This window comes from Manis javanica, chromosome 1 (genome assembly GCF_040802235.1).
Source record: "Manis javanica isolate MJ-LG chromosome 1, MJ_LKY, whole genome shotgun sequence".
Lineage (NCBI taxonomy): Eukaryota > Metazoa > Chordata > Mammalia > Pholidota > Manidae > Manis > Manis javanica.
In genome coordinates, this window is record NC_133156.1 from 144,313,662 (window position 1) to 144,328,519 (window position 14,858).

Here is a 14,858-nt window from a genome sequence, read left to right on the forward strand (position 1 = left end):
GACTAAATAATTTACTTGTGGAGAGAAAATCCCCACTGTGCTGAACTCAAGGAGGAATTGTTTCTGCTTATCATGAAAGCGGGTGCTTTGGGGAGCTGAGTGCTTCTCCCAGGGAGCAGCCACTACCTCTCTGCAGCCCAGGCATGGCCAGGCTGGCGTGCCTCTGCTGAGCTCCACCTGGGGACAGTGAAATCGCTTTTGGCAGAGTCTACACTGCCCAGTCCCTGAAGGTCAGCACTAGGTGCTCCCTGGATGATGGTTGCCAAAGCAGGAAATTTTAAATGGAAGTGGAGTTCACAGAATAAGCCAAAGAAAGGCAAGTGGGGCCTGGGAATGAAGCATATTTGTGTAGGTTATCCCTCCCCCTCCACACACTGTTGGCCTTCCCTTGTTTCATTGACGTCTTAGGGAGCTCCAGCATCTTAACCTGCATCTGCCTCTCTCCTGATCGCCATTCTGCCGTGCAACAGGGGTATGGGGACTATGGAAAAGGTTGAGGGCATTTTCTGTATTGGTACAAGCTTGCAGAAGCAGCTGGAATGAACTGGAATTATTAGACCAAAAACAGAAGTTCCTGTGGGGTAAGTAAACACAGCCCTGTATGGGCACAAAAGCTTGGTAGATGCACATGAAGGAACCAGTTCTCACAGGGCTCTTTGAAAACAGTGTCACGCTTGCTTTGTCCTGGTTCATGGAGCCTGGAGTGCCTGCAAGTGGGAAGCCAGGGAATCCCTTCCATCCTGGGAGGGAGGCACTGCCCTTGTCAAGAAGTCATTTGGACTTCTCAGTTTGCACATTTGAAAAGAGAATGGATTCATGAGGCTTGCTGTTCCTCACCACGCTGTTGGGAGGCCACAAGCACCAACTGTATACCCTAAGTCACATGACATGAATTGAAAAGAAAACCTCCCTGCCCCACAAAGAAGGTGTGCTCCATCATAGGGAATGTAGCACATTTTGTAGAAACTTACTGAAACTTATATAGCCATTCAACAATATGCTTCAGTGGTCACGGATTAGATATCGTAAGCAGTTTCCTAGTGACATTCCTGGGTCACTCCTGACATCCTGGCATGATTATTAATGTTGTCCCCTTTCCCTCTTAAAAGTGTTCCAGTTTAGGTCATAAATCAAATTGCCACCCTGTTTACAAGATACCCAGTTGTATGTGTTCATTTGTTTCCATATTATTCTGTTAAGCTTTCTGGTGTCCCTCAGTCTATGGCCGGTCACACTGGTTCGTTGCTGGCTGCCTCCTGGATAGCTCACCCTCTGTGCTCTGCTGCCCAGGCCAAGGTCCGCTCAGCAGACACAGCCCAGGCCATCACACCGGTTCGTTCACCCTGCTTACCTTAAGGTGGCAGCCTGGTGTCTTCTTTCCGTTAAATCTTATATGTTTTTCTCTTAGTCTTTAAAAATATTTTATAGGCATTAAAATATTTCTAAGGTCTTTGAATTCAAGTTAATATACCAATTTAAAAACTCCCTAAGTTTTGATTTATGATTCTGCAGGTTTAATTATTAATTCTTAAAAAAAGACATGAACTTGTACATTTAAAATAGTCTGGAAAGAATGACCATGGTAAATAGAAACTTTCTGTTTTGAAAATGTTCAGAGTTACTTGTTCACAAATTTACTTAGAACTGACCGAGCCTAGGAATGCATGCTTTGGTTTAATCTCATAGGAAAATGGGGAGGCTGGGGAGGCTTTGTGCTTGGACTGGGGTGAGAGAGAAAAGACAAGGAGGTGTTTGTCACTGCAAGCTTGAACATTAAACAAGCAGCCAGGCAATGAAGCACCACGGGCATAATGAGAGGGAGCATCTTGGTTCGGGTGTGGGCTTGTGGGGGACCCGCACCTGTAGAGCAGGTGGTTGCCGTTCAGGGTGGAACAGCACATGTCACAGGGTACAAGTCACTCCCACCTGAGCCAGGAAGTCCATGTGAATCACCATTTTCAGCAGGTCACAACCCCCTGGAAGGAGGAAGGAATCAAGTCTGCCGCAACCGTGTTTCTAGCCCCACTGCGCATGTTGTAGCGACAGCTTTCCTTCCTCTGGTGCTGTAGGAGTGAAGGACCTGGTGACCCAAGGCCCGTGTTGCTGTGTCAGCCGTCCCTGGGGAAGTGCCTGCCCGCCCCACCCCTGCCCCTTACCTGCTGTCCGCCACCAGCACCGCGCACGGGAATGTGGAGCGTGAGCTTTTCTTTAAACCTCTGTGGCGTCTCTCCAGTGGCAGTTGAAACTCGAACCCCTCGCCATGGACCTCTGCCCGGGCCTGGCCTTTCACCTGGCATCCCGCTGACTGTTCTGAGCTAGCACCAGCCCTTCCCACTCCTGGCCGCCCCTCGGGTCTTCTCTCGGCTGCGCTCTCTTCTCTGGGCCTGAGGACCAAGCTCGCCCTCCCTCGTCCCCTCCTTTCTGGCCTTGGGAGGCCTTGGCCCCCATTGCCCTCGTCATCATTGGGGTTAGTTGTTGACCCGTGTCTTGTTTGCCTCCTCACGCTGTCCTCGAGGGTGTGGCCATGCCTGTCAGTTACCAGGGCCTGGCAGACCCGGGCTGTCCCCCAGTAGGCCGTCCGTCAGTACCGGTGGAGGAGGAGGGCCCGGGCTCCTCAGCTGCGATTGATTCCAGAGCCTCTCAAAGGAACACAGAACCTATCGATACACAGAGTGCAAAATTAATGAATTAGATTGAGTGAATAACAATGATACATTTACCTGTGTGTGTTTATATTCATTTATATATTTGTTAATTTATATAGATAAATAGGATCTATATTTTAGTGATTAGCAACCCAGTGCTAGGCATGTGGCATACACTGCCTTTGAGTGACTATGATACTGGGTATAGCTGTCACTATTCTAAAATGGGGGGACCTGGGAATATATGCTTTCAAATAACGTGACTAAGTTCAGACAGCCAGTAGGTGGAAGTATTGAGCCATATATACATACACCTTAATTGCATGTATGTATGTCACACACACACACACGTCTATCAATCATCTGTCACTAGAAATCTTAGGGAAATAACTAGTATATCAATGGCTTTTAAACCACATTTTACTTAATTTAATGTAATTTTAATTTATCCACTCCTAATAAATACCTAGATGAAACTAGGTTCACTATGGAACCCTCTGCAACACATTCTATATGTATATAGCTGTGACAGAGGAAACAATGTCCACCAAAGACAGGGGCTGGGATCTAGAACTGTGTATGGAAGTGGTTTTAATAGTGACTGACATCCACCAGTTCGGGAACTAAGTGCCTCGGGTTCGCTGTGTTATGTCTAAGATGTTTCCATCAACTCCTTTTCTTTCTGTGGAATAGCTTGCTCTTTTAAAAACTCAGCATGGCTGTATTTATGTTCCTCAAATACTATCACCTTTAAGCTTAATATACACATTTTTTAGTATTCATTATCATTTTGTGAAGTTCTACTAAACATAAATTACTGAAGGGGAAATCAAGAGTAAATCATGAAATAATAAGTATAGCCATCATTTACTGGGTTCCTGCTAGGTACCAGTCTCTTTAACCCTTAGAGCAAAGTAGGTCTTTTGTGTCCTGAATTGTCAGACAGGTCGAGGAACATTCAGATGTTGGTGGCCCAGCCCAGGGCTTCAACCTGGTCGAGCCACAGCCTGTGCAGGTTCCAGGTCCAGCCATTCCCAGTCTGCCTGGGCAAGTGTATCACAAGATGGCCTTTTTTCGTGGAAGAATTTACAGAAGATTTAGATTCTGGTGAGATTCGTGTTGTAGAGTTGGAAAATTTCAATTCCTTTCTGCTTTAATATCCATTCTCATCCATTTAGACCAATATTTCTATATAAAGAGCCTGTCAGTGATCTCGTCAGTCATTAGGTTGAACCAGTGAACATGGCACCTCCAGACTGATGCAGTAGTTGCTGGAATAAAAAAAAGACCCATGTGGATGTTCAGGGTTTGGTTTTATGTGGTCAGTCTTCTCAAAAATGTCAATTCTTTTGGTCTTCCCATCTCTCGTCTTTATATCATGGGTCTCTTCTCAGTGCTGCCATCTGAGTGGCCACTCTTATGTAATTAAATGTGAGAAATGAAAGCTCTTCTATCATGAAACAGACATCGTCATATGATATGACATACTTTGTAGAACATTCTGTGATCGAGAACTCAGTATGTTTAACAAACAGGAGAAAAAACAGCTTCTCCATGCATATGTTTAATAAACTGACATATACTCATGTCTGTTTTATCCTGAATTAATAACACACTTTCTATTTGTAGCTCTAACAATAAGAATAAAGGACCCCTCTGATCTCTCTCTTGCATTCACATTCTTTGTAGACATGGAGACAATGCTGATTCATGACTTGCTCAGTTCACTCAAGAGTAACAGATAGTAGTTGTAGTAAATTGCATTTTTAACAAGAGACAGTACATAAACAATGGAAGGGAAACAATATGCATCTTATATCCTGCCTGGTGGGACTCAAACATCCCCTACCCCCAGATTTGTATCTATAAATGCAAGAGGTATTTGGCCATCTGTTTAACAATTATTCCTGCTTTTCTGCTGTCTTTGGAAAAGGACCAGGATGCTGGCTGCATTTCAGAGGCTCTGCTTTCTAGGAAATGGAGCTTCCCAGTTTTTCAGCAGGTCACACAGTCAGGGACCCATCATCGTCCTGAAGGACCACAGCAGGGCAGCCAATGTGTCCCAGGGTCATTGTTTAGCTCCCTGATGAAAATGGCCTGTCATGAGCAGTGAACTAGAGGACAGCCTATACTGCACACTAAGCACAAATCCTCCTTGTTTTCTCAGCAGTAAAAGAAATGTGTTGGAGCATTTCTATCTAAAATCCCTTTGTCACCTTATCATAAACTTGTTTCAGGGTGGTTCGGAGAGATGTTGGAGGCTCTCTGGGAAGAGGAAGCTCTGGGCCAATTGGCTGGCCATCCCTAGGTATCCCCCTTATATGAGAAATCTGCGTGTGGTCGTCCCATGGAGTGGGCAGTGGTCATGCAGTGGATGCCCTGGTGGTTGCCCATTGGTGCTCTGGGGCTAGGGTGGGCACTGTTTGAAACTTCGCCCATGGAGCTGGGGGCAGATGCTTCCCAACACTATTCCTGCTTAATAAGTCATCCGCCCCTCCCATGTTTTCTTCTCTTTGTGTCATCTCTGATGTCCCCAATAGCTACAGGGTAAAGGGTCATCTGAACATACTCATCCTCACTGGTCAGTTCTGAAACCTTCCTCATCTCAGTCCTGAGTAAACCTGCTCACCACTTTGGTTTCTGAATCATCAACCAAAATTCCAAATGCCATTCTCAAGTATTGTCAACATAATCACTTCTCCTCATGCATCCCGTTATATTTTCAGTGTCGTGGGATGGTAAGCGTATGGGCTCTGAGGTCTGTCTGGATCCAGGACATAAATCCTCTCTCCCGCTGCTACTGTGTGACCTTGTGGATGGCAGAACAAGCCTCTGGGCTTTGGTGTCTTCATCCATGAAATGGGGAAAATAGCACTGCATCTCCTTCTACGATTCCTGGGAGTTTGCTGAGCATACAGATGTGAAGCCTGGCACCCAGCCTGGCACAGCAGACTTAGCACTCTACAGATGCTGTTGAATTAGAACCCAGCCTGGAGCTGGAAGAAGCCAGGCTAGATCATTGCAGCTTCTTGCTTTCCTGCTTAGGACTTCCTACGTGCCAGTGATATTTGCTACATGCTTTTCATGCTGTTTGTCCCAGGTTAGTGGCAGAAGTAGGTAGATGTGAGGGTGTTGGGCCAATCTCATGGACCCTGCCTCACATCCCATCCGCAGGAGCTGTAACCATAGCTCCAGTCTGGACGCGTCTAGTCCTGTACCTTCTTCCATAGTTTTCTTAGGTTTACGTGAGGTTTGGTGGTGGTGGTGGTGATGATGATGATGAAGGTGGCTTTTTTGTTTGTTTTCAGTCCAATGACTGAACTGTATAGGCGGGGTATGTGAGCCTGGATATAATGTTGTAATTGTTCCATACCTGCTTCAGGGGACTGCTTTAGCAAGTAGTCTCTTGTAGGGAACTCCAGTGAACATAGATTCAAAAAGTCCCCCAATAATTTGCTTTTTGTTCCAAAAACACAAGTCAGAGATATGTAACCTGTTTTTTGAACATCTTCGCAGGATATTAAAGCATGCTTTAGCAATAAATAGACCTAACTTTCGTCTCATACATTTTAATGCAATCCGGAGTTTGTTTATTTGTTTTTTTAATACCCATTTCAAATTAAAGCAATTGTGTGTTTGCCAGTTTATAAATTAAAAATCAGTTCTTGTAGAATCCTCTATGTATTTGTTGATGGACTCTAATAACTTAACAATATAGTGGACTGAAGAGAACAGCACGTTACATTGACAATTTAGAATTTTTGTTATACTTTTAGAATGTACAGTTGAATTAAATTGAAACCTTATGTGATGACATGGAATATATGTGTTGATTTAATACTGCGAACGGTCTTTCTGGACAGAATAGTCAGCACCACCTCCGTGTCAGCATTTGAGTCAATGTCAACATTTCAGATCTTAGGTGAGCCTGTTGTATCTCATACTCTTAACATTAATGGGTCATCTTATAGCCAAACATATTTTTGGTTGTCCTGCCAATAACTTGTATATTTGCAAAATCTGATTGGATCTGGCAAAGTACAAGGCCAACTGAATTGTCTTCCAAAACTAATTGTCCCTGAAATGTGTCCTTCTGGATATAGTTGTTGTGTGCAATTTTCCATTAACTTTGAACACCAAAGGTTATTGCCATATCATCCTAATTGCACCATAAAATGCAGATACTTGCTGATTGAATGGACAGCTCTTAGCAATAGAGAAAAGAGTAAGAATAAAGTCTAGTTATTAGAATTTTTAAAGGTAAGTGTTAGGGCATATCTGTTGTTGGAAAGGCTACCGTCTCTCTTATCAGTGGGCTCAAAGGGAAATGATGAAAATAATATTTCAATGCTGTATGTAAAAATCAGTTGACAGCCTACAAAATTCCTAACTCTTAATGAGCTTGGTGATTAAGTGTTTTCCATACATTAGTCATTTCTAAATCCCTATTTTTAAGCTAATTATGACACCAGAAAGCTGGGAAATAGTGACTCCATCTCAGCACCCTCCCTCTAAATGGATTCCCCAGCAACCCCTAAATAAGAAAATAAGAGTTGATCCTCACAGTTACATGGTCACCATAGTAACTGGAATCGCTACAGCTACTTCAGGACACTAACCGTATAGTTTCAGTCTCCGCAAATCAAAAACATTTTTAAAGCCCTTATAAAAACACATACATTATGTCAAAATCATACTCATGTATATAAGTAAAATCAAGGAATTGTGTTGTCTTCCACACAAACAAGATACTAGGCTCCTATGTTGTGAATCACATTTCATGTCTTTAATCTCAGTTTCTCCCTCTCTGTTTGAAAGTCATGCAAGAATACACAAAGTAATGTGTATCGCTTTTAAGTGCGCTGCGATATTTTGCTGCTCATTTGGATGGCATCAGGGTTGTATAACTTGACATTATTCTCTCAGTTGCTTCCACGTGGAACCACGCTGGTGATCTCCCACCGCGGGGAATTTGTGTGCTGAGTTCTGCCCAGTAGAGCACATCACTAACCTGCCCTGGGGGGGCCTCCTGCCCGTCCTGTAAGTACCAGGTGTTACCTACTCAAAACCTGGTCTCCTTGGAGGAAATGCTGAGTAGGTAGAGCACAAAGCAATATCTTTGCTGACGTTGGGTGTTGAAACGTTTCTTCTTTCCTGTTGTTTTCAGAACCAAACTTCGTGTCATCTTATGACATTGGGAACTTCACCTACTTCTTTTTCCGAGAAAATGCCGTGGAGCACGACTGTGGGAAAACCGTGTTCTCCAGGGCTGCTCGGGTCTGCAAGAACGATATCGGAGGGCGGTTTCTGCTGGAGGACACCTGGACCACGTTCATGAAGGCACGCCTGAACTGCTCCCGCCCGGGCGAGGTTCCTTTCTACTACAATGAGCTGCAGAGCACTTTCTTCCTGCCAGAGCTGGATTTGATCTACGGCATCTTTACCACCAATGTGTACGTAACTGGAAATAATTTCTTTCCCTGCTCTTCTACTCCTTCTGAATGGGTGTACTGTTCTCTGACCTTTGAGGCTTAAAAGTTGCTTTAAAAGAAATCTTTCTTATTTTACTGGGTCAACTGCCAAGAAAAGTTTTGGGTATGAATTAAATGTTATGCAAAGATATGTGATTTCTGAAATTGGTATTAGGAAAATAAAGCTAATCGAAAAAGTTTTGATCTTCCCTTATGTAATACTAGCAATGAAATGATTCTACTGTAGATTTCTCCTTCCTGATTTGCCAGTGTGTTCTGGGTACTTTCTGAAGTGCTGGCACAATATTAGATGTATTTTTTTTCTCTATGCAAGTCATGCATTTGTGCATAATGGAAACAGTGTTGTCTGGAAAGTCTGATATTCAAGATAGTGTGAGTCCTGCCTGAGCCTTTGCCCATATATGAAATGTACATTCTCAGTTTCCCATAGCTGCATTTTAAACCATTTTTCTGGAAGATGGCTAACTTAGGCAGGCATTTCTAAAATCATGATTATACTTCTAAAATATATTTTAAAAAATTACAGTATTTTTTTTTTTTTCCTGTGGGGAGATACTCCTAGTTTCAGAACTGACAACATTTGATGAGATAAAGCACATGAAGTTCCCTGGTCTTTCCTTCACTCTTCTTTGGTGGAGTGCAGCCTGACCCCACTCTTATGTTCCATTCTTGGCTGATGGGCTATGTTGAGACCCAGCAAGGTCACACCTCACCCCCGGGGATTATAGATCACATTGAGACTCAGGCTCTGAGCTTCACTTTCCTCACCCTTGGCAATGATGATTCGCCTATGTGGGTTCTGGTCTGGATCACCTTTGAAACCTCTAACCTGGTGACCTAACAGAACATTTGCCTCCAAGTGGAAGATCTGAATCAAGCTGGGTTGAAAGTGCTGGGATGACCAGCCCTCCTGCTTTGTCTGGAATCCTCCTGGTTTTAGCCCTGCCTCCCAGGAAACCTCTCAGTCCTGGGTGACCCAGAAGGTCGGTCACCCTCGGCTGTCTGCTCTGCTTACCAAGTCCTCTTACCTTACCATCTCTTCTTTTTCAGAAGCCTGCCTGTGTATTGTGTTTCTAGAGTCCCTTTTCTGTATCTGTCTTCTCTGTTCCTCTTTCTCTCCTACTCTTTTCACTGCTGAGCTAAAGTGTTAGTATTCACTTGATAATGTTTACTCCAAGAAGTCTTCTTTCTGTCATGAGGTTAGAAAAATAAGACTAAAATGGATAGCTCCCCACCCAGCCCCAGCTGGCCATGACCATCTTTATTGTAAATCTGCTTTTCAATCCCAGAGGTTATTCTCCTTCCTTGATAAATTTTCTTTTGAAAAATCAATTTGTAGTTTCTGAAGTTGATTTGCTTTCCAAAGCCTTATTTAAGAAATAGTGTAGGCTGTACAAGATGAATGTTCCATTGCTCAGTTGACGTCAGTTTTACACATAGTGGGAGCTTGGCTTACTTAGCTGTTCATTCCTCTGGCTTTGGGCCAGAACAAACAATTTAGAAGTTATGTAAGTACCATGTCTGGGCCATTCCAACATGGTGAATGGTCAATTTAGGTCTCACAAAAATAAGTTTCAGACTATTCCAGACTATTTGTTTAGTGTTGCAAATGTCCATCATGTTGGAAGTCACCCAGGATATAGCATCCAAACTATCAGAGAGAGAATTGCTGGATCTTCCCTTTCTCATGGACCGGCTCTCACTCAGGTATGGGGACACCTTTCTGACACACCCATCTCCAGTCTCACAGGGTGACCCACCTCTTCTCCTCTCCTGTCTCAGCCCTGATCTTATCACTCAACAGATGACCATATTCTTGACAAGACTTGCTCCAAACTGAAGGGAAGTGCTGATCAGAGGTAGCCAGATATTTGCCGACTCCAAACTAGTGGCTATAAAATGCTGTGGCCATCCTCTCCAGTGCTTCTGCTCATAGTTTTGGTTTGCCTCCCATGTATGCATCAAGGCCTGTTGGCCCTGGGGGATGGAGACAAAGGTCACTGTTCTCAGTCATTCTGTACCTGGGACTGTGTGGTTTTCTCAGCCCCTTGGGTGTGAGCTGGGCTGCAGCGAATGGTACCACTGCAGTGGAGCCCCTGAAGGTTGTGCCTTTCCCCCCAGATAGCAAACAGTGGTGGCTCACAGGTGGCACAGTGATGGTGTGGAGGTGGGGAAGGGTGAGGTTTTGATTTCTTTTCCCTCCTTAGGAGATGAAAATCCAGGAGAAACTCTGCTTTTCTATCAGTGGCTTCCAGTAGACTTAAGGAAGCAAACTTTAAATTCCCCTAGTGTTGACCCCACCAAGGTGACTTACCTCCACTTATACCCTCTGGGTTCTGAACAAGTTAAAAAATGAAGGTACAGTATTGCTGTGATTACTGATAGAGTCCAGGTTGCAACATGGATTGAAAGTCTGTTAGCCAAATGGGCTTATGAATACTGACCCCAGCCTTAAGCAGACCCATCTGCAAGCTCACAGTGGCCTCGACCTTCTCTGGCTTCACTGCCCTACAGGAATGGGGAGTGGAGGGTGATTATATAATTCCAGCAGGCAGGCCTCTCCCAGGAAGGTAGGGGGGACTACAGTGGGTCACCCATACCCTTCCCACCCCTCAGCTCACAGCAAGTACAGGGGCAAGGGCAGGGCAGGAGGGTGTGTGTGTGTGTGTGTGTGTGTGTATGTGTTACATGTGTGTGCACACATGTGCTGCACCATGGAGCTCTGCTTACCAGGGGCCCAGAAGTGTCCCCTACCCCTGTCTGGGATGCTTGGACTGGCAGCCACTTGGCACCCAGGGGGTCTCCTGGTTGACATCAGACCCAGACCAACCCCATCAGAGAGAGTAAGTGCCGTGAATGGAAATGGGGTGCCAGTAGGAAGAGGATTCATGTCTTCCCTTTCTGGAAAGGAGCATAGCTGTGGGGTTAAGGGCATGATCTCTGGGGCCCAGTGCAGAGCAGATGCAAATCCTGCTTTACCTCCCCTCCGCCTATGACCTGGGTGAAGTGACCTCCCTGTGGCTCTCTTTGTTGGCCTGTGAAGTCAGGCTGGTGTCAGGGCTTGTGAGTTCCTGTGAGGACTAGGACCATGCAATCTACCAAGCCCTCCACAGAGGGCTTGTTACTGTCGCCTGCCCTAGACCATCACTGTGCCAGGCCCACAGCAGGCTTTCCCTGGCCCTGGGGGGAACCTGGCCTGCATGTCTGGCCACTCTTGCTTGAACACAGGTGCTTTCTTAGTCTTTCTGAAGTCCAGTCACATGTTCAAAGACTGACTGTTCCTGCACCTTTTGATTTCTCACATTCTTCTTTCCTGAGGGTCACATGAGAGTAAAAGCAGCAATGTGAAAGTTTTGTATCTGGTGTCGGTCACTTTATCCACCAGCAGTGGGGGTGCTGCCACCAGACTCCTCTCTGCCAGGGCTTCCAGAGGCAACATACATCCCTGCCCCCAAGGCACTGACCTTGAATGGCTGTTCTTAATCCTGTCCAGGCAAGGCTGTCACAGAGAATTAAACCTCTGGGTCTTTGGAGCCATTCAGTAGCTGGGTGACTTTGGGCAGGTGTCTTGACCTCTCTGTGCCCCATTTTCCTTCATGAATTTCCCTTCTCTTCTGAAGATGAAGTGAGCTGGAATTTGCAAAGCCTTTAGGATGGGTTCCAGCACCAACTCAGTGTTGGTCAAATCAACCAAGTGTCAGGTAGATAATTCTGTTCGGGCATTTCTGTGACTCTCCCTTTGATTCAGAAAAAACTATTGATAAATAGACTTAATATTGGTTAAAAGCATTAATGTGGAATTGGAATTTTAAAACCAGAGCTTAGCTCAGAATGCAGATTTATTTAATGAAAGACTATTTTGCTGCTTCTACCCTTAGTAAAAGGCACTGAACCTCTGAGAGCCTGTTCACGGCTCCATCCACAGGGCTGGAATTCTGAATTAAGGCTCAAGATTTCCTGTGCTGGAGCTATGTCAAATTTTTCTCTCTGACCTTTTGGATTTACAATGCTTTCTAAATTTAAATATATATATTATATATATGAATGGTCTCTGAAAAGCATGCTTTTAGTTAATTATTTTTTCAGGATTACCCCATCATAACTATCTAGTGACTTAGAAGAAAAGGCAGCTTGTCCCACTCACACCCAAAATGAGCAGATAGATGGTTGGGAAGGGCACCAGGCTGGGTACAGAGAGGCTGCAGGCACTGGAGAGAAGGCAGCCTCTGTAATGCACACCTCTTTGAAATTGTTTGTCACTATGGTTGCGGCTGAGTGAATGAGTCCCATCTGGCAGGATCACAGTATCGTAACTGCTCAGTACCCATGTCTCTATGCCATGGGAGCTGTGACTGTGAGGTCATCCAAGATGCCTCCGCACGGGACCTCAGGTCTTGGGGGGACACGGTCTCAGCTCTCTGACCCCTTTGCTTTCTCTCCCTGGCCCCACAGGAACAGCATCGCAGCCTCGGCCGTGTGTGTCTTCAACCTGAGTGCCGTCTCCCAGGCCTTCAATGGGCCCTTCAAGTACCAGGAGAGCTCCCGTGCCGCCTGGCTACCCTACCCCAACCCCAACCCCAACTTCCAGGTAATTTCCCAGGCCATGGGGCACTCATCAGTTTGTTCCCCAGAAGGGACACAGAGCCTCGTGTGGTCCGGCCAGGGCAGCTCCAACACTGGTGCTGATGCAATGCAGCCAGGAGCCCTGGGCCCCCTGGGGGCATGCCCAGTGCAGCCGTGGTCTGGTCGCTTGGTTCGTTTGAACAGGCTGAGGCCTTTTGTTGCCAGTGACGCCTGGGGCTGGACTGAGAAAGGCCAGCACAGTGTGGCCGTCTGGGAACCCAGCCTTCAATTAGTGCTAATGATGTGGATTCTGTGTCCCCAGAAACTCTGATCCCTCATGAATGGTGCCCTAATGAATGGGGTCCAGGGCACAGAGCATAGAGACGTACAAACAGAATTATAGCTCTAATTGGCAAATGTGCTGAGGTTTCCTGTCGGGTGGCCAGGATGTGATGGGGCAACGGGAAGAAGAGCAGATAGAGGCCGTTTATCTGTGCATCACAGAATTACAGGATTCAAGCTCTAAGGAACTCTGCATGTCCTTCCTTCCTTCCTGTCTCCCAATGTTCAGAAGAAGCTGAGACCAGAGAGAGCCGTGGCCTCAGGGTTGGTGGGTGAAGCAGGTATATCAGTCTGTTTGGGCGGCCGTAACAAACACCACAGACTGGATGGCCGAACAAAAGAGATGTATTCTGTCACAGTCCCTGAGGTCCATGAGCAAGGTTCTGGCTGGTTCCATTTCTGGTGACAGCCCTCCTCCAGGCTTGTAGGTGGCCCGTCTTGCTGTGTCCCCATGTGGCCTCTCCTCGGGGAGTGTGAGGAGACTGGTCCTGTGGCAGCAGCGCCTCACCCTTACAGCCTCATTTAACCCTAATCACTTCCCTAAAGGCCCCATCTCCAAATGCAGCCTCACTGGGGGTCAGAGCTTCAAAATGTGAATTTGGGGAGACATAGAATTCTGCCCTTAACAACAGGTTCCTTGAGAGCCTCCTTCCTGACAAGAAGTTTCATAGGATTGTCATCATCATCATCATTGTGTGTGTAATTTTTAGTACCAAGATGTTCCAGACACAGCTCAATGCTTCACATGCATCATGCTTGCAACAGTGCTGTGATTGGCAACAACTTCTCCCATAGGCAGAGAAGGCCAGTGAGCCTCAGAGCAGATAACTGGGCCGTGGGTGCTGGCTGATTAGGGGCTGAGCTGGGGTTCTAGCCTCAGTCCTCAGATGCAAAGCTCCAACTTCTTCTGACTGAAGGACCGTTAGTTACTATAACCAATCACTGTGACAACTGGGTTCTGTATGCAGGCCCCCAGATTGTGGTTGGCTTATCATCTCATAACCTAAAACCTTTGGCTTTTGAGAAAACTGGGAGTATGGAAAAGTTCAATGTTCTTATACCTTACTTGGACTTGGGTAAGTAGGGACCATTCAGTTTTAATTGTTTTAATAAGCTTATACTTCTTTTCAAAAAATGTTTTAAGGAGCATGGGATTGGAATAAGATGGGTAGTTTACATGTCCTCTTTACCATTTACTGCTTTACTTGGGCAAATGACTTAGCATCTTCCATCTGCAATAAAATGAGGAAGGAAAGATACAAATGCACAAGAATGTTTTAGGAATAAATTTTGAAAGTACTGATCAATATGCACAGTTCACTGTATAATGTATCTGATGAAGATGACTCTTAGGGTCGATGTATTGGGTGCCTTCTAGGAGTCACATGCTGTATAAATGCTTTATGCATTTTGTCTTGTTTTCTCCACTCAGTGGCTCTGTAATGTGGGCATCATCATCCATACTTGTAAGTCAGGCAACTGAGTGATCAGATCTGTTTTTATTATCCCAGCCTTGCTACCGAGCAAGTCTATACTGGACAAATAAATTGATATTATGAGTCAGACAAGCTGACGGTTTAGTGGGAAACAAACATGCATAGTCACCTTTCCTGATGACATACATGGTTGATGTAATTACTAACTGACTCTGAACCTTTGCTGAGTCTTTGCATCTAAATCTTACCCGTGTCCCCAGATATTGAGGTGAAATGTAACTGTTCACGCTGCTCTTTGTAAAATCCTAAAGGTAAAATATATTACTCCCTGTAAGAAAGTCTGTTGTAAAATCCTGAAGATTCAAAAAAAATTAACAAAT

The 14,858-nt window shown here is 45.3% G+C and overlaps 1 protein-coding gene across 4 annotated transcripts in view; it reads left to right on the plus strand.

The window, feature by feature from the left end:
* The window catches only part of SEMA5A (semaphorin 5A), a 439,431-nt gene that overhangs the window by 296,406 nt on the left and 128,167 nt on the right, over positions 1 to 14,858 (plus strand). For all 4 annotated transcript variants that reach the window (XM_037024956.2, XM_037024967.2, XM_073237934.1 and 1 more), the window contains exons 8-9: positions 7,813 to 8,098; positions 12,590 to 12,725. In XM_037024956.2, coding sequence (XP_036880851.2) covers positions 7,813 to 8,098; positions 12,590 to 12,725 — 422 coding nt within the window. The remainder of the gene's footprint in view (positions 1 to 7,812; positions 8,099 to 12,589; positions 12,726 to 14,858) is intronic.